Source organism: Pongo pygmaeus, chromosome 4 (genome assembly GCF_028885625.2).
Source record: "Pongo pygmaeus isolate AG05252 chromosome 4, NHGRI_mPonPyg2-v2.0_pri, whole genome shotgun sequence".
NCBI lineage: Eukaryota > Metazoa > Chordata > Mammalia > Primates > Hominidae > Pongo > Pongo pygmaeus.
The window spans coordinates 39,501,159-39,525,602 of NC_072377.2; the positions used below are offsets into that span (position 1 = coordinate 39,501,159).

Below are 24,444 nucleotides of genomic sequence, written 5' to 3' on the forward strand. Positions count from 1 at the left end.
TCTTAGCTTCTAACCCAAGGACTCCTTTTTGTTTTTTTGACTAAGTATGACTCACACTTGGGACTTAGTACAAAGCACCAGATCTTTGCCTTTTATCTTTTATTGCTCTCCCAGACTGTGATTTGAATTCATTCCTTGAATGATTCAATCTATCACCATAAGAAGGTTCTTACATATCACTCTCTTGCCCTGGGACTAGGATTTACATTCTCTGGATGTTAAGCTCAGTGTATGAGTTTTCTAGGGCCACCATAACAAAGTACCACAGACTAGGTGCTTTAAACAACAGAAATTTGTGTTCTTGCAATTCTAGAGGCTAGAAGTCTGAAATCAAGATATGGTTGTGTTGACTCCTTCTGAGGTCCCACTCCTTGGCTTGTAGATGGCCATCTTCTCCCTGTGTCTTCACACGGCCTTCCCTGGTGTCCGTGTTCAAATTTCCTCTTCTTATATGGACACCAGTCATACTGGATTAAGGCCAACCCTAATGACCTCATTTTAACTTAATTACCTTTTTAAAGGCCTTAACTGCAAATACAGTCACATTAACAGGTATTGGGGGTTAGAACTTCAACATATGAAATGGTGGTGGTGGTGGCAGGGGATGGGGGGAGATCAGCCCATAACACTCATAAATGATTTTGATTAAGTAAACCCTTATATTTGTCTATTCATTTCACTAGACAATTTTCAAAGCTCATTTTCTCATTAACCTTTACTCTACCTTTTCTTGGTAAACTTTGTAAGCATTACTAGTTCTTTTTTATAGATGGGAAACTAAAAATGGAGAATTACACTACTTATCCAAAGTCAAACAGTTAGTAGAAAACTGGGTCTAGACTTGACAACTCTTATCTCTTAGTTCAGTGCAATGTTTCCCTGTCTCCTGTGCTGGCTTTCCCCCCGCAACCTAAATCCTCTTTGAAATAAGCTGAGTGGTTATAGCATATTTACTAATTTCTGCATCTAATAGCCTCATGCCTTTTAGACATCTTGAGATACAACAAGCTAACAAGAATGCAAGTATTTTTAAACATATAGCAGCCCCAGGCAAAGCACGTCAGTTGGACAGCCTGACTCTTGCCTGTACCTACTTTAAGCTTACACCTAAATGATGTCAAATTAGGCAAAAATAAATTGAAAATTGTTTTAACACCTGGTTGTTTTGCCTTCACTGTGCCAGCTACCTGGCTCACTGGAAGCACAGTGAAGGCAGAACTCATGGGAATTGTTAGGAGAGAATAACAAGTCATGCAAAAAGAATATATTATTGAAAGAATATGCTGCATAAATACTAAGAAAGAACATAGGTGATCTTGAATAGCTTCTTCTGTCTTTCATCCTCTGAGCCCAACACCCCCTCCTCAGCCCACTTAACTCACTCAGCAGATCATCTTTTGTAGTTCAAGGACTGCATATGTACAACACTTACCACCTGCCTATCACCCTGCTGTGCTATTAGGCTGAGTGGAGAAGTATTTGTGAAGCACTTTCTGAATTCTTAGATGAAATGTGTTTATCAAATAAAACATATCTCCAAGTGTTTCAATCTCAGCTTTACAGTCACTTCCTAGATCAAAGTGATGTACATCAACATGGCAGGAGATCTACCTCTGGGCCAGAAATGCACCAAATGAAGGGTTTTGATATACGCCTGGTCCTATTATCCTGCCACGAAGAAAAGTTTCCAGTTTTAGAAAAAGAAAGCCTCAGTAGCACCTTGAATTCCAGGATACTTTGTGGTAGGCCCAGGCAGGGAAGCACTTACTTTATGAAGGAATCTTTTTGTCAATAAATAAGATAATGTGGCGTCTTTGAGTGGAGAAATATAAGCCAATTAGGATTACATTTTTAACCAATGGATCTGGTGAAGTTTCTTTAGTTCATGCAACTCGTCAAGATGAAAAGATAATATACCAGCAGTGTCAAACACTAAGTTTTTAAAGAACCTTTCCTGATTTCTCAAGTCTTATTTCAGAGCTTCTCTCATGTGCTTTAAATGAGCCAAGGGTCACCAACCTTTACTGAGGACCTGGTACATGTCCAAAATTGTTCTAGTGGCTAAGGTTGCAAGACAGACAATATCCTTGCCATCATGGGGCCTACACTCTAGTGGGTGAGATATAATAAGCAAGTATGCTAGAAAATACAACATGCAATATTTCTTAAGACACGTGAGTTATGAAGGAAAACAAAGAAGGCCGGGTAAGAGGATAGAGACTGCCCTAGGACTGGAGTTGGGAGGGAGGGCAGTAAAATAATCCTCTCACAGGTGGTGTGGTGCTTTTAAAATATGTCCAGAAATTCTTTGACACTCTTCCCATCAAAGTAGGGTTTATGTGTGCTTCTATTGAAGTTGGCTGGGCCTTTGTGACAGCCTTGATGAGTAGAAGGCAGAGGAAGTAACACTGTATGAATTTTAAGGCTGGGTTACAAAAGGCCATGCCAATTCTGCTGCTTTATCTAAAGATATTTGCTTGAAAGCCTTTCACCACTGTGTATGAAGCCACCTATGAGCATGGGGGTGGAGAGAGAGAGAGAGAGAGATTCCTAAAGACACCCAGTTGTTCAGCTCCCCAGCTGGTTGAGTCTTCCCAGTCCAGGTGACAGATATGTGAGTGAATAAGCCATCAAGATGACCCCAGCCCCAGCCACCATCTGACTACACCTATGTGGGAGGTCCATGAGAACCGCTCAACTGAGCCCAGGCAACCCCTGGATTTATAAGCAAAAGAAATAATTGCTATTCTTTTAAGATACTATTTTGGAATGAGTTGTTACACAGCAAAAAAAAAAACAAAAAAAAAAAAACAAAAAGAGAGTAGAAGGTGATAGTCCATTAAGGTCCTGAATTAATTTAGAGAGGAAGCTCTGTGAGGGTCTGGATAAAGTTTTCCAAGCTAAGGGAACAATAAGTGCAAAGGCCCTGATGTGGCATGTTGGAGGCATAGCAAGCATGGTGTTAGAGCAGAGTGAGCCAAAAAGAGAGTGCAAATGCCCTGGGGAACAGGGAAGGATGCAGCTCTACCTTGCAGGCCATGGACAGGCATTTGGATTTGATTCTGAGCTTGCAAGGAATACTTAGAAGAGATGGGGAGCAGAAGTAACACAGGTTTGTGTTTTCCAATGATTTCTGTGGTTTGTATTTTCCAATGATTTCTGTGGTTGTTGGATGGAGAATTGACTACTGGGGAGTGTACAAAAATGGAGGCAGGCAAGAAATAATAGTGATTTGGGCTGGAGTGAGTGGTGCCCACGGAGATAGTGAAAAGCAATCAGGTTTGGGATATGTTTAAAGATAGTACCGGGCCGGGCGCTGTGGCTCACGTCTGTAATCCCAGCACTTTGGGAGGCCGAGGCGGGCGGATCATGAGGTCAGGAGATCGAGACCATCCTGGCTAAAACGGTGTAACCCCGTCTATACTAAAAATACAAAAAATTAGCCGGGCGAGGTGGCGGGCGCCTATAGTCCCAGCTACTCGGGAGGCTGAGGCAGGAGAATGGCGTGAACCCGGGAGGCGGAGCTTGCAGTGAGCCGAGATCGCGCCACTGCACGCCAGCCTGGGCGACAGAGCGAGACCCCGTCACAAAAAATAAATTAATTAATTAATTTAAAAAAACAAAAGATAGTACCAACAGGACTCACTGTTAAGTTGCAAGTGGGAATGACACACGTAGAGGTGTCAGGTATGATTCCCAGGTTTTAATCTAAATAACTTGGTGAATGGTGGTGCAGGGTGGGTAGAGACGAGTAGAGAAATCAATAGGTATTCTCAAGACATGTTATGTTTGGGATGCCTATTAGATTTTTCAAGAGATGTTGACTAAGCAATTGGTCACTGGGCTCAGGGAAGCAATTGCACTGGAGATACAGATGTGTGAGTTGTCAGAGTCTAAGTGGTATTTCACCACAGGTATAGATGTGGGGATGTCGGCATATAAGTGGTGTTTCACCATAGATATAGATGTGATGTTGTCAGAATATAAGAGCCTATTTCATACCATGAGACCGGATGCAAGGGAGTGGGTCTAGAGTAATGTGGAGAAATGTGCCAACATTTTTTTTTAAGTTAAAACATGTTTGTATGCCATTGAGAATGATTTGGTAAAAGGGAGGTATTGATGCTGCGGGAGAAAAGTGGCAGAATTATTGGAGCAAAGTCCTCGATTAGGCTAGAGCAGAGGAAGCCGGTATGCAAGTGGACTGGTGAAGCTTCACAGGAGCATTACGGGCCTCACTTGGCTGAGGTGCAGCAAGGGAACGTGACTGAGTTGTAATTGCCATTTCCTTGTTAGCATTCCTCACTAGATTGTAAGCCCAGTGAGGGCAGGGACCCTCCGTAATGTGTTCAACATTATACTGCAGTTCCTGACACAACGTCTGGCTTATTTGACAAAGTTGATAACTGTTTGCTGTATTAAATGGACAAATAAACAAATTATCCTATTTGGCCAAATGTAGTTCGTAAATAAATATCTGTTCACTGGCACGGAATATAAAAATGAAAAACTTGGGCAAATATAACCAAAGTAGGAGGAAAAAGTGACATTTTAAATATCTTCAGTTTGTTAGATATCCAAAACTTTTCTATTAATGAATGTTTGGATATTTTTCCAGATTGTTGAGATAAATTGAATTAAAATAAATAATAATTGCTAACATTTGTGAGTGCTTATATGTGTCAGGAATTCTTCTCTTAAGTCTTTATATTTATCATCTCAATTCTTATATCATCCTTTAAATATCCACTACTATTATTATTATTATTACACTGTAAAGATGAGGACCTGAGCCAGAGATAGTAAGGAATTGCCCTCAGATTACACAGCAGCTACTTGGTGGCAGAGTTGGAATTGAAACCCAGACAACTTCTCTCCAGAGCCCAGGTAACTAGTCACTTTCAGGCCTTCTAACCCCCAGTCTAGTACTCCTTAGCTATTTAAAAAGTGAAGAATAAATTAAATATGAAAATAACTCCACTGAAACATACCACATAAAGTCAAAGGATGAATGACAAACTGGGAAAAATATTTGTAATTCATATCAGAGACAAAGACTAATTTATGAAGTGATCATAGAAATATGTAAGAGAAAGACAGGAGACTCAATAGAACAATGGACAAAGGAAATGAATAGTTCGTGAGGAAAAACATATATATGGCCTTTCAGTGTATGAAAAAATGTGCAATCTGACTCAATAAGAGAAAGGCAAATTAAAACCATGCCAAAATACCTTTTTGTTTTTTTTTTTTAACCTATGAAGTTGACAAATATCAAAAGGTTGGCCTGTGGTTCCTGTCGCAAGCCTGTGAGAAACAAGTACTCTTACTCTGCTGGTGAAAGTGCAAAATAATACAAATAGGGCAATTTTAGCACTGTCACAAAGTGATTATCTTTTGACTCAGATCACTCTGGGAATTAATCCTCAGGTACACCTAACCACTTACAAAATGATATATAAATAAGGATATTCATTGCAACATTATTTCTAGTGCAAAAGATTGGAAACACCAAAATGTTCATCAATAAGAATTAATCAGCTATGAGAATGAGGAAGCTCCCTCATATTGACTCAGAAAGTTATCCAGGGTATGCCATGAAGTAAAAAAAAAAAAAAAAGAAAGTAAAAGATAGTATATATAATATATAATATGATATCATTTGTAAAAGACTGGGAGAGAATAAGATTGCATATGTGTCTATGGTTTAATCTACTAAAGAAGTACTGGAAGGATACTCAGAAACTCATATATGTGACAACCTGTAGAGGCAGGATGAGGTGGGAGTGAAGAAGTGTTTTTAAAACACTTTATATATACTTTACATATAATAACACAAATCTCACGGAAAGTCATGAGTGGGGAAAGTAAGATATTCAATATATACCTTGTTTTATTTTTGATCTTTGAACCATGTGCATATTTTGTTATTTACAAATTAGAGAGAAAAGGTAATGATAGCTACACTCACAGAGCACTTCCTGTTTGCCTGACACTGTGCTAAGCATGTTGTCTTTGTTATCTCAGGTATTCCTCACAGCAGGACACATTATTATTCCCATTTAGCAGGTGAGGTACAGGTTTAGAGAAGTTAACGAATTTACTTAAGGTGCAGAGCCAGTAAATTGTGGAGCCTGGGATCAAACTCAGGTTGCCTGGCTCCAGAAGCAGTGCTCTGAGCTACTATTTCACTCTCATGGTGGTTTTTAACATTGATGCTCTACCTTGAGAAACATAAGAGATGATGTCCCCCTCATGGCCAGTTCTCATGGGCACATTAATCTTTGTAAAAAAAAGAAAAGAAAAAACAAAAAAACAATAGTTAGAAATCCCTGACAGTTCTCCAGTAATAATAGGTCACTGTAGCTGTGGCATAAGATGTCTTCAGCCATGGGAGAGCCCTGAAGGCTAGCTGTAATTCCAACCTTTCCGTCCTAAACAAGAAAGATAGCAAAGTGAAAGCACAGGAAGGTTATTATTTTTTTAAATACCTGGCATTTATTAAGTTCTTACCATGCGCCAGGCACAGATGTCATAAGTACATTACATGTATACCTATTTAATGTTCACAACAAAAACCTTATTAGATAGATGCTATCATTACCACTGTTATGAGTTGAATTGTGCCTGCCCACCATCCCTGAAAGGTATGTTGAAGTCCTAACCCCCAGATAATTATTTGGTCCTAAGTATAAAATAAGACTGAGACCTTATTTGGAAATAGGGTCATTAGGGTGGGCCCTAATCCAATATGGCTGGTGTCCTTTTAAAAAGGGGACATTTTTATAAAGACATACACAATGGGAAGATGATGTGAAGATGGCCATGTGATGATAGACAACAGAGACTGAAATGATCAGAAACCAAAAAATAAAATACAAGGGAGTGCTGGCCACCACCAGAAACTAGGAGGGACCCTTCCCAGAGTATCGGAGGGAGCACGGCCCTGCCAACACCTTGATTTCAGACTTCTAACCGCCAGAACTGTGAGACAATACATTTCTTTTGTTTGAAGCCATCCAGCTTGTGGTGCTTTGTTACAGTAGTCCCAGAACATAAATAAAACCACATCTTACAGACGAGGGAACCGAGGTACAGAGAGGCCAAGCAACCCGCCCAAAATGACGCTGTTGGTAAGTAATGGCGCCTTGACCTGAGCCTGGGAAGTCTAGCTTCACAGGAATGCTTTATTCTGATTAAATTTATATTTTTAAAAGTTATTTTGCAAATTTCAGTTAGCTATTATTCAAACAAATCGTCTCACTTCATGACTGAGGGCTCTGAACACTCTGTTTTGACCTCAACCCCCGTCAAAGGGCAAAGCACAGAGCGTTCAGAGCAGGGCAACCGGGGCAAACTCAAGAGGGCATAGCAATGGGAGCCCACGAAGCCAAACCAAACTCAGCCATGCAGCTGCTGGAGCTGGGGTCCAGCTAAGGGGGCTTTCCGGTCCTCCCTGAAGCAGCTGAGTGTGGCCAGGACCCAGGGGGTACGCACTTCAAAGCAATCGAAGCTTCCCCACAGCCTCTCATTTTTGATCAGCAGGAGCCGCAATCTAGGAATGTGGGTTGTTTGAATTATTATTATTATTTTTTTAGCTTAAGAAAGGGTCAGGTGAAGTTCAAGAGAGCTAAAGCAACTTGGAGGAACTGCCTTTCCAAATCCCTTTTGTGCCCAGATGCCCACTAAACAAAAATATTTCCTGAATGGTACAATGCTTTACAGATAATATGGAAAGAGGAGGGATGAAGGAAAGGTCTGGTCGAGCACTGGATCCAGGGCCCATGTTCGTCAGTGTAGCACCTCTGAGTGCCCCCTCCTGAAAGATACAGCCCTGTGAATAACCCACTTGGTAAGTGGAGCCCAGGCTGAATGGTGGCCTCCAACTGCAGCCAAGAGGCAGGCAAAGATGTACTGGAGATGGACATCAAAGTTCAAAACATCATTTGGGTAAACCAAGAGTCAAATGACTAACGAGGAATTGGAAGCAGGTTATGGTTATGTCTGAGCAGAGGAACAGGGCTTGGGCAGACATTTCCCCCCAGCCATACTGTTGAAGTGAGGAATATTTCAGTACTTTCCCCAGAACGGATCATCCTGTATTGAATTATACAGGTCTATGTCTACTCCGATGACTCCAGGATGGAAGGAAGGATGCCTCATGTTACCCTAACCTCCACCATTTCTAGGTACAGTGTAGGTGTTCAATAAACACTTATTATCTGGGTGATTGGTTTCCTGGATGACTTGCCTTGGGCTTTGCAATCCCAATTAGGATCAGAGAAAAAGGAGAAAAAGTGTCTTTGGTGGAAGCCTGAGTTACAGGTCTGCATCACTGCAATTCTGGAATGGAAGAAATATGACCTAAATCCCAAATGACCCTAAACAAAACGCATGCCTCTGAACACAACTCAGGATGTCAAGGGAAAGAAACAAAATAGTTAACCTTTGCTTAAGGTGGAGGCAAAACAGTGATGTATCCAATTGTTAAAGGTGTCAAAGGTGTCAGACACCTTTGACATTTGAGGCAGAGTGAGGGAAAGATTAATTTCCTTAATTTTAAATTTCTCAGACATCAGGCACTAATAAATCCAGGTTTATCACACACTGGTGAAAATAAACTTTATTTTATAATTTCAAATATTTAAAGAATACCTCAATCTTAACATTTGAGTGCCTTGTTGAAAATAAATCCCCAGAAACAGCAGCAGATTTCCACAGAAAACTCGTAAAGATGCACCCTATGTATTTTCTTATCTCTTTTCAAAGCTTAAATGCTAGGGCTCTGTATATTGCCATGTGGATTAACATTGTTATGTACTTTGCTGCTAAGAAGACCTTGAGATGCTAATCCTACAGGAAACTTCCAGAGACAAGCAGAAGAGTAACTGACTCACCTGGTCGTGTATTGTGCTGTGAGGACACTTATTTCTAAAATGCAGATTGCAACAGCAAAGCTCCTGCAGGCTGACATGCTGCTCTTGCTGGGTGGCTGCGAGTGGGGTGGCAGGGCAGGTCTGGTAAGGCATTTATTTGCAAAGGGCCAGAGGACAGGGAACAAGCATTGTTTGTCTGCATTCAGAGTTTTTGTCAATTTGGGTGGCCTGGGTACTGAAGTCCAACCAAAGGAGAATCATTTTGTAATTCTTGGCCTCCTGCTTTCTCATATTGACAAGTAGATGTGGGGCAATGGGCCTGTGAATGCTAAAGTCTCTAAGATGGACAGCAGTACCATGTGAAATGGAAACAAAGGCTAGGTGCAGTGGCTCACGCCTGTAATCACAGCATGTTGGGAAGCTGAGGTGGGTGGATTACCTGACGTCAGGAGTTTGAGACCAGCCTGGCCAACATGGTGAAACCCCATCTCTACTAAAAATACAAAAAATTAGCCAGGCATGGTGGTGGGCGCATGTAATCCCAGCTACTTTGGAGGCTGAGGCAGGAGAATTGCTTGAATCTGGGAGGCGGAGGTTGCGGTGAGCCGAGGTGGGGCCACTGAACTCCAGCCTGGGCAACAAGAGCAAAATTGCGGCAAAACAAAACAAAAACAAAAACAAAAAACAGAAACAAAAATGAAGAAACCCCAGCAGTTCTTAGTTTGCAAGACTCGAGGGGTTGGGTGGAAGATGAAGGAGTATACAATTTTGGGGAAAAAAAAGCCTGTGGATGCTTCTCATGGAGGCATAAAGTCAAAGTTAGTAAAGAACTGCACTTAATGGAAAGGATGACACAGATGTAGATGCCTCATTTTTTTTTTAATCTGCAAATGGGCTATGTAGGTTATTTCCATGTGAGCAAATGCATTTACAATCCTGGCTTTCCTTATAGGCAGAGTGGACCATTTTGAAGAATGAGATGTAAACTCCTGAAGGCATTAAGGGCGTCCACCAGAAAGAGTGGTCTCCTTATCTCAGCATCACACATGTCAACAAGGTAGAATCTGAGATAGAAAAACTTGTTCCTACCCATGAAAAATAGTCTTTCCCTCACATTTCATGCTTCCCAGCACTTGTGGGAAGAGCAGTGCCTTTTTGGGACCACCAGAGAATGTGGACATCACAACTGCTCTTAAAGCACTGACTGCAAAAATAGAATGACCTGGGGACTCTTGAGAACAGTAGTGATGGCTGCCTGCTGTCCACTCAGCTCTAAGTTAATTGACTTGTGATGAGACCCTGCATCCATGCTTTTAAAAGCTTTGCAGTTCATTCTAACGTGTAGCCAGGATTGAGACTGAGGATGACCACCTTGAGAAGAAAGACAACGGATATCTCTGGATATAGTTCTTAAAGGGACTTCATAAGTATTATTATTACTTATAGGCAAATTTCAAACATTAGCACATATAAAGACCTGCAAAGCAAGGGGTGGGGTTGAGGGAAGACAGAATATACAGCTATTTTTTCCAGTACTGCCTTACCTTTTCCACTGATATTCCTACCTGGGGTAAAAGGTATCTACTCTCACCCACTTTCTTGGCCCCTCTCCATTTTATGCAGAGAACTTGAGGTCTTTAATGGGACTGATCTCACCTCTTCCTGAACTTGCTGTGGAGTGTAGGCCATGCAGAACTGCCAAGTAATAAGATGATTCAAATGGATGCCACAACTCTTGTAACTATGTCATGGGATGAGTCCATGCCTGAAAGACACTTCCTGTGAGTCTTGGCTAATAACAGGTGGGCTACATTTGGAAACAGTATGAATCTGTCAAATATGCTGTAGCAGGGCAGGCGCAGTGGCACACAGCTATAATCCCAGCACTTTGGGAGGCAGAGGTGGGCGGATCACTTGAGGCCAGGAGTTTGAGACCAGCCTTGCCAACATGGTGAAACTTCATCTCTACTAAAAATACAAAAATTAGCTGGGTGGGGTGGTGTGTGCCTGTAATCCCAGCTACTTGGGAGGCTGAAACATGAAAATTGCTTGATCCTGGAGGCAAAGATTGCAGTGAGCCAAGATGGCACCACTGCACTCCAGCCTGGACAACAGAGTGAGACTCTGTCTCAAAAAAAGAAAAATGCTGTAGCAATGTTGAGAGCTCTTATGAGGCCTCTCTGGACCCTATTAAGATACTTATGGAAATAAAGACTGAAAAGCAGTCAGGATGGGATGCTTTATACTAACTAGATTTGAGGCTAATTGATTAGAAGTTGTGATGATTAGACTTGATAAGTTGATGTGACTGGAGATTGACAAATCCCCTGTCTCTTTGGGGACTAAATCAGTGGAAGGAGGATGAGGGAGAGAGGGGATATTTTTGGCAGGCTTTTCTGAATTGCTCAGTTGTATTTATTTTATCACCATAGTTCAGGTTAAATGTAATGTAGAAAAATAATGAGAGCAGTAAAGTATACTAATAGTATATTAATTATATATTATATATTGGCTATATATTATATTAGTCCATTTTCACACTGCTACAAAGATACTACCTGGCTGGCATGGTGGCTCACCCCTGTAATCCTAGCCCTTCGGGAGGCCCAGGCGGGCAGATCACCTGAGGCCAGGTGTTCGAGACCAGCCTGGCCAACATGGTGAAACCCCATCTCTACTAAAAACACAAAAAAATTAGCCAGGCATGGTGGCGGGTGACTCTAATCCCAGCTGCTTGGGACGCTAAGGCAAGAGAATTGCTTGAACCCAGAGTCGGAGGTTGCAGTGAGCCGTGATTGCACCACTGTACTCCAGCCCGGGTGATAGAGTGGACCTCTGTCTCAAAAAAAAAAGATACCACCTGAGACTAGGTAATTTACAAACAAAAGTGGTTGAATTGACTCATAGTTCTGCATGGCTAGGGATGCCTCAGGAAACTTACAATCATGGTGGAAGGTGAAAGGAAAGCAAGGCACTTCGTAAATGGCATTAGGAGAGAGCAAGAGTGAGGAAATGCCACACTATAAAACCATTAGCTGGCTGGGCGTGGTGGCTCACGCCTGTAATCCCAGCACTCTGGGAGGCCGAGGCTGGCGAATCATCTGAGGTCAGGAATTCGAGACCAGCCTGGCCAACATGGTGAAACCCCGTCTCTACTAAAAATACAAAAATTAGCCGGGGGTGGTGGCGGGCGCCTGTAATCTCAGCTACTCGGGAGGCTGAGGCAGGAGAATTGCTTGAACCCAGGAGGCAGAGGTTGCAGTGAGCCGAGATCACTCTGTCGCACTCCAGCCTGGGGGACAAGAGCTAGATTTCGTCTCAAAAACAAACAAACAAACAAACCATTAGCTCTCATAATTCACTCACTATCACAAGAACAGCATAGGGGAAACCCTCCCCATGATCCAATCACCTCCCAGCAGGTCCTTCCCTCAACATGTGGGGATTACAATTCAAGATGAGGTTTGAGTGAGGACACAGAGCCGAATTATATTATATATTACATATTACAATTATATAATTATAATTATAATATGTAATCATATATTACATATTATAATGCATAATTATAATACATAATCATATATAATATAAATATCTAAAATATATGAATAATATGCTTTACATTTTTATGCTTTTAACTCTTTCTTGTCCTTAACATCTATCATATGTCTGACGTGTTTTGAAATGAGGCTTATGTTTCTGTGTGTATGTCAGAGAAATAAAGCGTCATCATGCATTAGACTAGAGCAGTGAAAATAGTAACATTTTCATTTGTATAATACCTAAAGGCTTCCAAATAACAAAATAAATTTTATTGAACTTCTAATATGTGTCAGGCCATATCTATATACGCAATCTCATTTAATCCTGAAAATAATCTGTTTTACAGCTGAGGAAATGGAGACACATTGAGATTACATCATTTGTCCAGCATCAGCCAGGGACGAGTAACTGCAAATTTGTACCTGCTATGTCTGGGTCCACATCTCAGGCTTTTCCTACCTTGCTATCACTACTATTGTTATTATTTTAACTATGTCATGTTGCTTATAGGGTACTTTACTATAAAATTCCTTACTAAGTCCCGCCAACTCCATAGAAGGCAAGCTTTTATTCTAGTCTCACAGATGAGGCTCAGAGAAATACCTGCAAGGCTACAGCGAAGAGGCAGGGGTGAGATTTGAACAAACCATGTCTTTAAATTCTGATTCCAGGGTTTTCCACTCTGCTGAGGGTTTTCGACATTCAGTTGCCCTTTGTTCCCTTCTTAGTTTCAATTTGCTTGGGAACTTTGTGATAGTGAACCAAGTTTTTTGCTTAATAATACTTTTCCCAGTTTTTAAGGCAGACATAGACATATGTACATTAAAACTTTGACCAGCAGGCAGAAACACTTAATTTTTACTGATTTGATATAAATATGTTGAAGGTCATTTCCATTTGACTCTTTTATAGTGATGGAAACAGTTTCTTGAAAGTTCCTTAGCAGTAAGTTAAGGGATCTTAGTATCCAGGGATCTCATTAGGAATGCCTGCCCCATTCCATAGCTGTTTCTTACCTACTGTCCAAAGATCCACAGGTCTTGCAATACCACAGTGAAATTTTAGGGCTTCCACTTATAACCTGTGTAGTCAGTGGAGATAACTAGACTCATCGAATAGAGAGAACTTGGAGATCACCGTCAACTGCAGGTTTTAGGTGTGTCTTGTTTGCTGTTATGCCCCTCACATCTAGCATTGCGTCTAGCACATTATGAATTACAAGCACTAATAGATGAATGAATGAATGCAGATTGAGAAAATGACGTCCATGTCCCTAAGGTCGAATGGTTAGGGCAGGGGAAGCATCAGAGCCCAGCTCTCTTCCTTGCTGGTCTTGTGCCATTTTCCTTCTAGCACTTTCAGATGAACTCTTTTATAATGAAGGAGGAAAGAACAAATTTCTCTACTGAGTGGTTCTGGAGCTGTTTGTGAAGTTCAGTTGAGGTGATGTAAGTCTGGCTGTCCGTTTACAGTAATAAGGATTCTTGTGGCTTAGATCTGTTTACCGTCACATGGAACTATGTAGGGCCCACTCGATTACAACACAACATTTCATTTTAAAGGAAGACTCAGCACAATCCTCTTCTTTTTTGAGGTTCTCAGTATCTGCCTATGCCATGTCCTACCCTTTTGTTCACCAACACTCTTGACAATTTGTATGTCTCCCTCCCAACTCAGACTCCAGCCTCTGCTCCAGTCATTTTAGTATTTTCATGGACTCCACTCTGCCCTCCTGTTTTCTGATTTTGCCAACTCTGTCAATATTTATGTTAACTCCATTCAGCCCTCTGCTATACCCCATTTCTACGGTGATCAATTAGTCTAAGTAGGTACAAGTAGAGGCAGCATCAGACACACCCCAGAAGCATCCTCTACTCAATTCCATCCCAGTCATGTTACCCTGTAACTTTTAGAGCAGCAATGATTCTGCTTTCTTATAAGTAAGATAAAATAATGACTGAAATCAACCAAGTGAATAAAGAATTGACAGAAAACTCCACAACCAATATCACAAGGAAAAATTAGTCATAAAGAATTTCAGAGCTGGGTTTTTTTTTCCTTCCATTTTTAACAACTTCATCTTTCATCTCTGCAGAAGGCCAGCTTCTTTGCCACTGAGCAGCCCACACCATGGTCTTGCTGGAGACAAGCACTTGTATGATTTCAGTATGTGGTAGAGGTTTAGTAATTAAACGCAGGACACAATTCCAAGCAAGGGCAAATGAGGGGCTTGGCCACTCATCAGGTGAGATGACAAATGGCTGGCCCTTGTCCATCAGCATTGCTGTAATTACAACATGTTAACAGAGCTGCTGCCAGTACATAGCCTTGTACATGTCCGTATTGGCCATATCAGCTTAGAACATGAGTTTTTATTTTTAGCAGAGGGAATTAGTTCAAAACATACCATTTCCCAGCAATAAATTATTTGTTTTATTATTTAGCAACCTCCTCAAATGGTAATAGCTTAAATATTTACCAGGGGCTTTGGGGCAGCTCCCATCGTTTCCTAGATTTTGTATTAAATGTATTCCGGGAATGAGGGTCAGAGTCCTCACTCATCAGGTTATTCCACGGTCAACCAAACTTCTAAGTTAGCTACATCCTCTGTTCCTTCCCCGCTTTTTTTTTGCTTCCACCTCAGGAAAGACACAAAATTACCCTCTGTTTGGCTCTCTCTAGACACCACAGTTAATATTTTGATGGTAAAGTCTGAGATCAATTGATGAAAGGATCTCTCTACTTCAACACACAGTTTTATAATAAAATACCATGAAAAACACTCCCTTAAGAGTTGGGGTAGAGTGCAGCTTTTTTTAAAGCATGGATGCCAGTCTTGCTTGAGTAAGACTTGCAACAGTAACAGATCCCCCCTCAAAGATTATGAATGGCATCAATGGAATAAAGTTATTTTGCATAAATGGTAAAGTACTTCACAGATGCAAGGTTATTTTGGGAAAGTCTATACCTTCTCCCTTTGTATTGCTTTTATGTCAGAAATTTAGGGGCATGCTGGCTGTTAAAGTTCAGCTTTTAGCTTAGATATATTTGATATGTAAAGGAAACTCTCTTTCCAAGATAATAGGGTTACCATGAAAAGCTGAACTTCTGGCACACAGGTGTGAATACCACTGCTTATTAAAGAAATTACAGTTGTCCCTTGGTATCTGTGGAGGATTAATTCCTGCAGATACCAAAATCTGTGGATACTCAAGTCCGTTATGTAAAATGACATATAACCTATGTACATTCTCTCATACACTTTAAATTATTTATAGATTACTTATAATAACTAATATAATATAAATGCTGTGTAAATAGTTGTTATACTGTATTGTTTTTATTTGTATTATTTTAATTGCTGCATTATTTTTATCTTATTTTATTTTCTATTCACATATTTTCCATCTGTGGCTGGTTGAATCTGCAGATGCGAAATCTGAGGTTAGGAGAGCCGACTATATAAGGAACAGGTGTGTTTCCACTTTGCAGGGACACTTCAGTAACTGCCACTCTCTGCTTGATCAACAGTAGTTCCGAATGCACTGAAAGGAATGTCCTCCTCTTGTACACAGGAGCAAGTTAACCTCTGGCAAGATCTCACAGATTAAGCCACGTGGAGATAACACACAGGCTCAACAGGTTAGACGCACTGCAGAGCACCTGGATAAGCCAGATAATTTGTGCAACATGTTCTTATAAGCAGCCTTCTCTAGCTCATCTGTGGCTTACTTTCAGTTCCTCGGAACCTGCTTTTGTATGGAGTGTATTTCTATTCCACCTCACTATTGTTAGAAAGAGACCAAACGTTTCATTCAGTCAAGGAGAAAGGTAAGGCAGTAATAAGGAACATTCCAAAATATTATACACCAATAGATAATCCTTCCCCAAAAAGTCTTATTCCTTAGAAAAGTTAGGTTTAACATCAAGACTTCTATATCATGCAAAGCCCACCTTGGGATTCTCTTTCTTGTAGTTGCAGGTCTTTTTGAAATGAATGAGAACCTTGAACTTTTATACTAGGTGAGAGAGTTTAAGAGTGTTCTAATGCTAAAAACATCTGTTCATCAGCCCACTCACCTCATGCAACAGCTCTCCAGAGGGGCCTATGCCAGCCTAGAGCAGTCCACACAGTTGTGTCTTGGTGAGGTCAAATATGACTGAATAAGAAACAAGAGGCAGCCAAGGGTAAAAGGCATGAACCAATAGTGCACTAATGAGTGATTTTATAGTGGATATCAGCTGAGGTTGTTCTGGTACAGGTCTTATCTACTAGTCTTCCTTACACTCCCAGAAAGGGAGTGTGTGTGGGTTTGAGACAGAAGAAGGTGCTGAAATAGATCAGATGGTAATTTACTCACAGTCCTATTTCATGGATTTCCACTTTCTCTTCATTGTTGTGACAATCCAGAATGTATTATAGCTAACATTTTCTCCACTTCAGACTGGTATGTTTTATAGCTTGCCTCTAATGTCAACTCAAAGCAGGTAGAATAAGCTGATGGTACCATATGATATTCTGCCACTCCAGTTTATTGAAATGAGTAAATTTATAGCTTTATTTGCATACAGAAAAGTGCATGAGAAAATAAGTGTGTACAAAACAGTTGTGTGGCTGATCATGACTTTCAAAAATTCAACTACCTAGAAATAGTTACTTCCAGTTTAGCACATTTAGGTATTTGGACATTTAAAGTACTATTTCAAGTCTGTGTTTATAGTGACTGAGTAGGAAGCCGATAGAAAATTATGCCATATATGATCAACTGTTACCATTAAACATAAAACCACAGGACTTTCTACTTGGGGCTAATCAATAGAGGGTCATGTGGCCCGTCTTGTTTAGCTTCTGAGCATCACCCTCTTCTTCCCCCTCAAGGTAACATTGGATGTGGTTGATTAACTCCCACAAGATCCTGAGCATTAAGGGTCAAGAGACAACATTAAAAACTCAACATAAACAAAACAAAACAAAACTTATTTTGACAATAATAAACCCTTCAGAACTGTGCTCACAACAGGACTGAAAATGAACTGGGAACGTTTCCAAGTTGTGAGGAGAAAAATATTGCAGACATTAGATTTTCAATGGTAACCCCAAACATTTGTTCTACAGCTTTTTCCTCCCATCTTCCTACTAACGGCGATGAGATTGTGGCTGCAAGAAAGTTTTCCAGTTACTTGATAAAGGCCTAGTATGACCCCAAATAAGCACCTAATGTGTTTGGCACAATCACATTTAGCTTTGTGATATGTTGCTCTTCAAAATAGAGTCCTTTGTTGCTGAGTTGAGTTCAATTTCTCTTGAACATTAACTGCTCTTCTGGAACTTCAGCTCAGAGAATGGCCTCCTCTTCCACAGGAAGGATATAGGTTGTGCCCATTTGCAACTCTTGTTCTTGGGACTAGCAATTACTGAGAATGCATAGAGGCTCCAGATCTGCCTGTGAATCATTAGATGTTTTTTGTTTGTTTGTTTGTTTGGTTTTTTTTTTTTTTTTTTTTTTTTTGCCCTGTGAGAGTCTGTTGCTTGTGAAAGGGTGGTAATGCTACTTGAACCCAGGAGCAAAACTGACTGAAAAAAGAATCAGAAAGAAAAGGAGAGGAGAGATGAATAATGTTCTTCCCTCATTTGCAATAGCTAGCAAGAGATGGGAGAAAAGCACAATCTTGGTTGGCCTTGGGGGAAATTGATCTTCAGAAAGAAGAGAAGCTATCTCTTTAAAAAGGTCCTTAAGTGGTTAGATTCCAAAGTGTCTAAGGAGAAGCTGTAGTTGCTTCAATTTTACTTTAGAAACTCTGTGTAACTTATGGTCTGAAGCAAGATTTCTTTTAAGAAGGTGCCTTGTTCTATAACCTTTAGGTTTTATGCTCTGAAACAGAACCCCCGAAAAACTTTGAACAATAAGGATTTGAAAATTTATTCAAAACAGTATGATATGAAGGGATGTGGTGGCTGCATCTCCCAACCAGAGGGTAGAAGGCAGGTGTTCTAGAAAGTTCCAGGGACACAATAGGCAGGGTTCAGTAGGGAAACTACTGTACTTCATTTACACTTAAGCTAGAGAGTTTAGGATCTTAATTTATTTAAAGCCGTAGATTCAGTTTAGCTTTAACCTAGACAGAAAGTGAAAAGCATTTTACAAGTAGAAGAGGCAATGAGAAATAAGGCAACAGATAATATGTCAAAGCTGGAACAAGGGCAGAAATCAGAACATGTCTGGCTATCAGCTTTGTTTTTGACTACTAAGGCCAACCTTTTTATTCCTCTGGATGGTCTGCAGACCAAGTTCCTAGAGAGGTATGGAGAAGAAAGAAACTTGTGGTTAGAATTTTTGAACTGAATATCAATGTATTAAATATCAAGTCACTATTAAAGATGTCAGTAATAGTATCTCCTAGGGCTGATGTGAGGATTGATGAGGATGATAAATGTAGAGCATCTAATAAAATGATTAGCGCAAGTGCTCAACAATGTTAGTTATTTTATCCCATGAGAGTTCCCCTTACCCAATCTATTGATGTAGCAGGTTGACCTAAACTATCCTTCCTTCATGACCTAAAGAAGGAAGGACCTCCAAAGAGAAGTCTAGTTCATTCAATTTAGTCCATACAATCAATCTTGACTCCGAGTGTAGTTTACTCCTTCTATTGGTTTGGGTATATCTCCCCTTGAATGGAAGGTGAGAATGATCTCTGGTAAGACTTCTAGCTCTTAAATATCTACTTACTGCTTTATTACCTTTAGAATCACCTGCACTCTTGTTAAAAGGAAGCATTTCCTTGGCACCAAAGAGAAATTCCTTAGGGCTGCGGTAGGACCCAGGAATTTGCATTTTTAATGATTTACCCAGTTCTCTGAAGCAGTTTATGGAAAAGTACTGTGGGAAACACAGTCATTGTAGAACTGGAGTTGAGGGAAATGATCTAGATGCCTATAAGCTCAATCTTATTGTTCTCGCCACATTTAAGATATCTATCTATTAAAAATAATTACATTCTAGATGAGCCAAATCACAGTTTAGTAGTCCTGTTTGGATGAGACAAGATTGGAAAAAAAATGGGCTTGGTTTTTTTTTTGTTGTTGTTGTTGTTGTTTTTCATTATTTCTATTGTTCTACCCCTACCAGCTGGCCTACCTGCTGTAAAATGGGGAGAGCGTTCCTTTCCCTACTAAATTCAGTCTTTTGAGATCAGAATAAAGTTGCTGTCACCGTCTGTTGAGAAGAGTTACACTGAGCCCTCCCAGGATTTCAGCTGAGGGTGATTCTACCTAATCACTTATCTAAGATAAAGTTCATGAGACAGAAGAATCAACCTTCAGACTCATTTTGAGCTCCTACTGCCTATGAAGGAGATCTTTAATAGTTGTTAAAACTTTCAGATTTAATACCATCAGACTCTTTCAGACTAACTTTGAGATTGCTCACAGAGTAATAAATGGTAGAGGAGTAATGATCATAATCTGTTTTGCTGACTTGGTGGCTTCAGAAGGTCTTTGGAATCTGAACCCTTTATAGGAAACCAAATTATTACTAGGTTGTTTTGCAACCACTTCAATATGAAAGTAAAAAAGTTAGAAACCTGTGATGTGTTGTTTTGAGTTTTACTTCCCACACAGAACTGAAAAACCAAAAACATGGGATAAGATAAAAATCCACATCCCCAAGGGTATATTACTATTTTTTGATGTGTTTAGGAATTCTATTCTTAAGTGCCCAGCCTAGTCATTATTGAATGATCTCAGTAGAGATTTTCATGTTGATTACTCCCTAAATTATAGATATTTACCCTCTTCTCAATTCTAAAATTAAAATTTCACTCTTTATTCCATGTCACCTTTCTCACAAAAACCCCTGAGATAGGCTTATTAGGATCTTCTACTTACAGAATTTAGGCAAAAGGATTTCCAAATGGATCCCTATACATCTCAGAAGATACGGGTTGAGGAGAAGCCACCTAAGAAGATAAAATCATCTAGTCAATAAATACAGTTACAGTCATAAGAAAAAAAATTTGCAATGAAGACTTCCAAAATTCTTTTAAAAATCACTTATGTCGTAGGCCAATCGGCCGATCAAACATCATATAGGGCTTACAGTGATTTGTTTTCATTTGCTTGCAGATAGCAGTGTATATTATTTACGTGAAAATCAAGGTTCAGATGCATTTCATTTGCCTCCCCCAAATGGGAAGTATTATTTTCATAAGCTATAGAAATATTGTTGGAAAATTAAGAATTTAAATTTTTGAAAGGTTTTCAAGACAGTATTTTGGCTCAATTTTCTCCCGAAATGCTTTCATGGGTCAGGTTAAGTGAGATATGAAGGATGTTTTCTATGTGATATTATTTCTCAAATTCAGAAGATAATAGTTCTTGTGCAAATAATCTTTCTCCAGTTTAAATGAATGTTTATACTGTGAAGGTTCTTGGTGACAAATCTTAGCTAAACATGTTTTACCATCAAAAAGCTATTATAGCCAGGTGCGGTGGCTCATGACTGTAATCCCAGCACTGAGGGAGGCCAAGGCAGATGGATCACTTAAGGTCAGGAGTTTGAGACCAGTCTGGCCAACATGGCGAGACCCCATCTCTACAAAAAAAATACAAAAATTAGCCAGGTGTGGTGGCATCTGCCTATAGTCCCACCTACTCAGGAGGCTGAGGCAGGAGAATCACTTGAACCCAGGAAGCGGAGGTTGCAGTGAGCCGAGATTGCACCACTACACTCCAGCCTGGCCAACAGAGTAAGACTCCGTCTTAAAAAAAAAAAAAAAAAAGCCATTATAAAAGCAAGGTTAATTCAGGAGGCTGGAGCTCTATGTGGCTTGTACTTTGGAGAACAGCTTCTAGTAGCTCATACTTACAGAGGCTTGTGATGAACCAAAAGAATCTTTAAAGAAAGGGTTCTCAAATGCATTGTCAGTAGATTTGGTAACTGGCAGGGAAACTTGTCTGGGAGCTGGCTTTGGTGGTTCTAGAAGGCAAAAAATCCAGGCAATCAGTAGACAAGCTTTCCCCAAATATAGGCCAGTCCCCTAGTCAGCTTATCTTTGAAATTTAGTCCTATACTTTTGAAATTTACATCAGTGGAACAAAAATCAACACCAAATACTAGGTATCCCAATAATTATTATCTTTCTCGGAAGAGAAAGCCATGCATATTTATCTGAAGTGGAAGAGATTCAGAATCCCCTCATTTTAAGCCATGGGACATGGATGACGCCTTATTACACAGCCCTCCAAGAGTCACCAGTCATCACATTTCAATAGCTCATGGCAGCCCTTTTAAGGTTTATCACTAGAGGGCAGCATTGGGTCAGTCCTCAGAAATGACTAGGGTAAATAGTTATCACCAAAAGGTAAACGGTTAAGTTGTCTCCGTAACCCTTGATTACCAACAGAAGCAAGAGCAAAGCTGTTGGTGGGCGGGAGAGGGTTCATTTGGCGAACTCATTTAGGTCCATGTGGCAGTGGAGATAGTTGTTGGAACAGTAGGCAGAGTGGTGAGTGGCTTACCATTGATCTTGTTCAATAGTTGATTAGCATCAAAGTCATCATGGTCTGCATTCTCCTGAGGAATGCCAACCTTGCTGTTGAAATAACTGGAAAAGGCACTCAAAGTCCCAGAAGAAGTCTGCTCTCCCTTCCGCGCGGGCACAGCAGGTGGCTGCCGCAGTTGGAAATCCTTAAACATCTCTTTCACATCCTTGATTTCTTTATCCCCAAGTGGGTCTAAGGCAGTGAAGGCATCACTGGAGATGTCCTTGGGAGGGCCAGCTCTGGGAGGTGGCTGAGGAGGAGTGACCAGGAGAGAGGAGTGCATGGACGGGGGCTGAGTGGACACAGCAGGAGCTGGAAAAATATTGCTCTGAAAAGGATTCCCCAAAGTGCTTGTTGTTGACCAAGCACTGGGTGCCACAGATGCAGAAGGGCCCCAGACAACAGGCACTGGAGGGGGAGTTGAGGCTGCAAAGGGTGAAGGCTGGTTCCAACCTGAAACAGCTGGACTTGTACCAAAAATGACGGGCTGACCAAAACCTGAAGGTTGACCACCCATCATGGCTCCCGGAGCCATTGAAGGGGATTGATTGAAGACCAAAGATGCTGTGTTCCATGGTCCTGCCTGAGGGAGTGTGACAGTTACACCACCTGAAGTAAGAGGAAGAAAAATACTTATCAGGAGCGAAGCTTGAAGAAGATTCTTGAATTTCAGAGAGCACAACTCTCTGGAAAGCCTCTATGCAGCTAACACCTTCATCAAGCCCTGAGGCTGATATGGGAAGAATAAAGACCCTGACAGATTAATCACTATAAAAGTTAGCCAGCTAATACTGTATAGTGAGCATTCAAATGCTGGTTGCATTTGGAGGCCCATGTTCTTCCACCATGTCTTTTTAACTTTCCTCATTAGAAGGGTAATACAGTCCATAAGTACCTACTCATCAAAAAAATAAGCCCTTATCATACAGACACTAGTTGTCTGATACAGCTCAAACAACTAGAACAGAGCCTGTTAATAGCAGGAACTTATTTAAGTGAATATATTTTTATGCACAAACCATGCTGATTATGATGTAGTTAATTAAGATAATCCATTGTACTCTCTGAGTCACGGATTTGATCTTTTCATTTGGCAACTGGCTCATGTCTGGAGTCTTATGGAAATCAGCAATCACATATGTGCACAAGACCTCAACATGCTTGCATCCTGAAGAAACCATTTCAAAGTTTCTTCACTTTTTAATGCTGTCAAGGCTGATACAGCTATATACATAAAGGGAAGATAAAGTTTGGCCAATGCCAAGATAGTTTTAGACGTTTATATATAAAAATGGAAGAAAGGATGTTATCCTAGGAGGACTGTTTCAAATAAAAGTGCTTCCTGCCATGTGCCACTCACTAAACCTTGCCAGAAGTTAGAACAGAGAATTTAAAAGAGGAGAGAGAACAATGGGAAACAAAAATCTTTCAAGGTAACTAATGGCCTGTGTTGGGGCATCTGATCTTTGTGGTGAATGGCTCCATCTCCTACGACCTTGCTATGTCATCAGGAATTCGTTAAATTGCCAGAATCCCGGCCTCTCCAATGATGGCCTCTGATTCTTGAGAGGCTCGATCCCTACATCTTGTTCTAATATACAGGGCACTGTCTTTCCTGCCTCTTTCCAAGTGCATTAATGATTCAGCTAAACTGTCACTGCTAAGAAGGAAACCTAAATTCAGCCTCATATCTATTAGTGGGTGATGCTTCGCTCTTGAAATCTACTTGCTTTGAGATTTGGTGCACGACATTCTTTAGTTATGAAAGTTTTCTTCAGACCTGGGTTAGGGATGTTTATGTTTCCAAGAGAGAATACTTTGAAAATGGTATTTAGGAGTGATGGAGCATGAGATTGTATCTTCGAGCTTCTTAGTCTGAGACATTGGTATTACCTGGCTCCATTCTCATCATGCATGCTGGCCATCTGGCCATGGGCACACATGGTGTACTCACAGAGTGGTGGGTTTCAGAACAGGCCATTTCACTTAATCAGCATGCTTTTTGGAGGTGAGGAAACTGGGTGCAAGAATATTAATTAAAATTGGGAAGGTCACAGTCTGGGATGGTAGAAACTGAAAATCAGGCACACTGGCTCTAAATCCGGCACCCCATTCTCCTGTTCTGCTTCCTTGGCAGCAAGGCATGGGGCAATTTTAATTTTCAAATGCTATGTTAATTCAAATACTTATTTCACGGATACAGAAATTAGACTTCATTTTCACTGAAGAATATACTCCTTTCATAACAAATCAAGAGAAAAGTTATATTCTACAATACAGGCTCTAAAAATGGGTTTAGCTTGAACAAAGTTGTTGCTCGCATTTTAAAACACATTCAATTAAATTGTATTAACAGAAGCCAGATCACTTGCTGATAATTTCCACTAGTTAGATGTGCAAAAAGGAGGGTAGAATTTTATCATCTTTCATGTTGGACAACCTGTCTTCACTTAGGAAAATATCATATTAGTGAGAATA

At 40.5% G+C, this 24,444-nt stretch overlaps 2 protein-coding genes across 13 annotated transcripts in view; both read right to left on the reverse strand.

Moving 5' to 3' along the window:
* The window catches only part of C9 (complement C9), an 80,467-nt gene extending 71,381 nt beyond the window's left edge, over positions 1-9,086 (reverse strand). The window contains exon 1 of the mRNA XM_054488289.2: positions 8,898-9,086. Coding sequence (XP_054344264.1) covers positions 8,898-8,974 — 77 coding nt within the window. The 5' untranslated portion in view covers positions 8,975-9,086. The remainder of the gene's footprint in view (positions 1-8,897) is intronic.
* Positions 9,087-16,937: 7,851 nt separating this feature from the next.
* Positions 16,938-24,444, reverse strand: part of DAB2 (DAB adaptor protein 2) — a 53,714-nt gene continuing 46,207 nt past the window's right edge. For 7 of the 12 annotated variants that reach the window (XM_054488287.2, XM_063664760.1, XM_063664768.1 and 4 more), the window contains 4 exons: positions 21,943-22,575; positions 21,291-21,400; positions 20,311-20,381; positions 18,319-18,715 (listed from right to left, as the gene is read on the reverse strand). In XM_054488287.2, the coding sequence (XP_054344262.1) occupies positions 20,316-20,381; positions 21,291-21,400; positions 21,943-22,575 (809 nt within the window). In that variant the 3' untranslated portion in view covers positions 18,319-18,715; positions 20,311-20,315. Of the gene's footprint in view, positions 17,867-18,318; positions 18,716-20,310; positions 20,382-21,290; positions 21,401-21,942; positions 22,576-24,444 lie in introns of those variants that run through there. The other 5 variants (XM_063664766.1, XM_054488288.2, XM_054488286.2 and 2 more) reach the window with 1 other exon arrangement.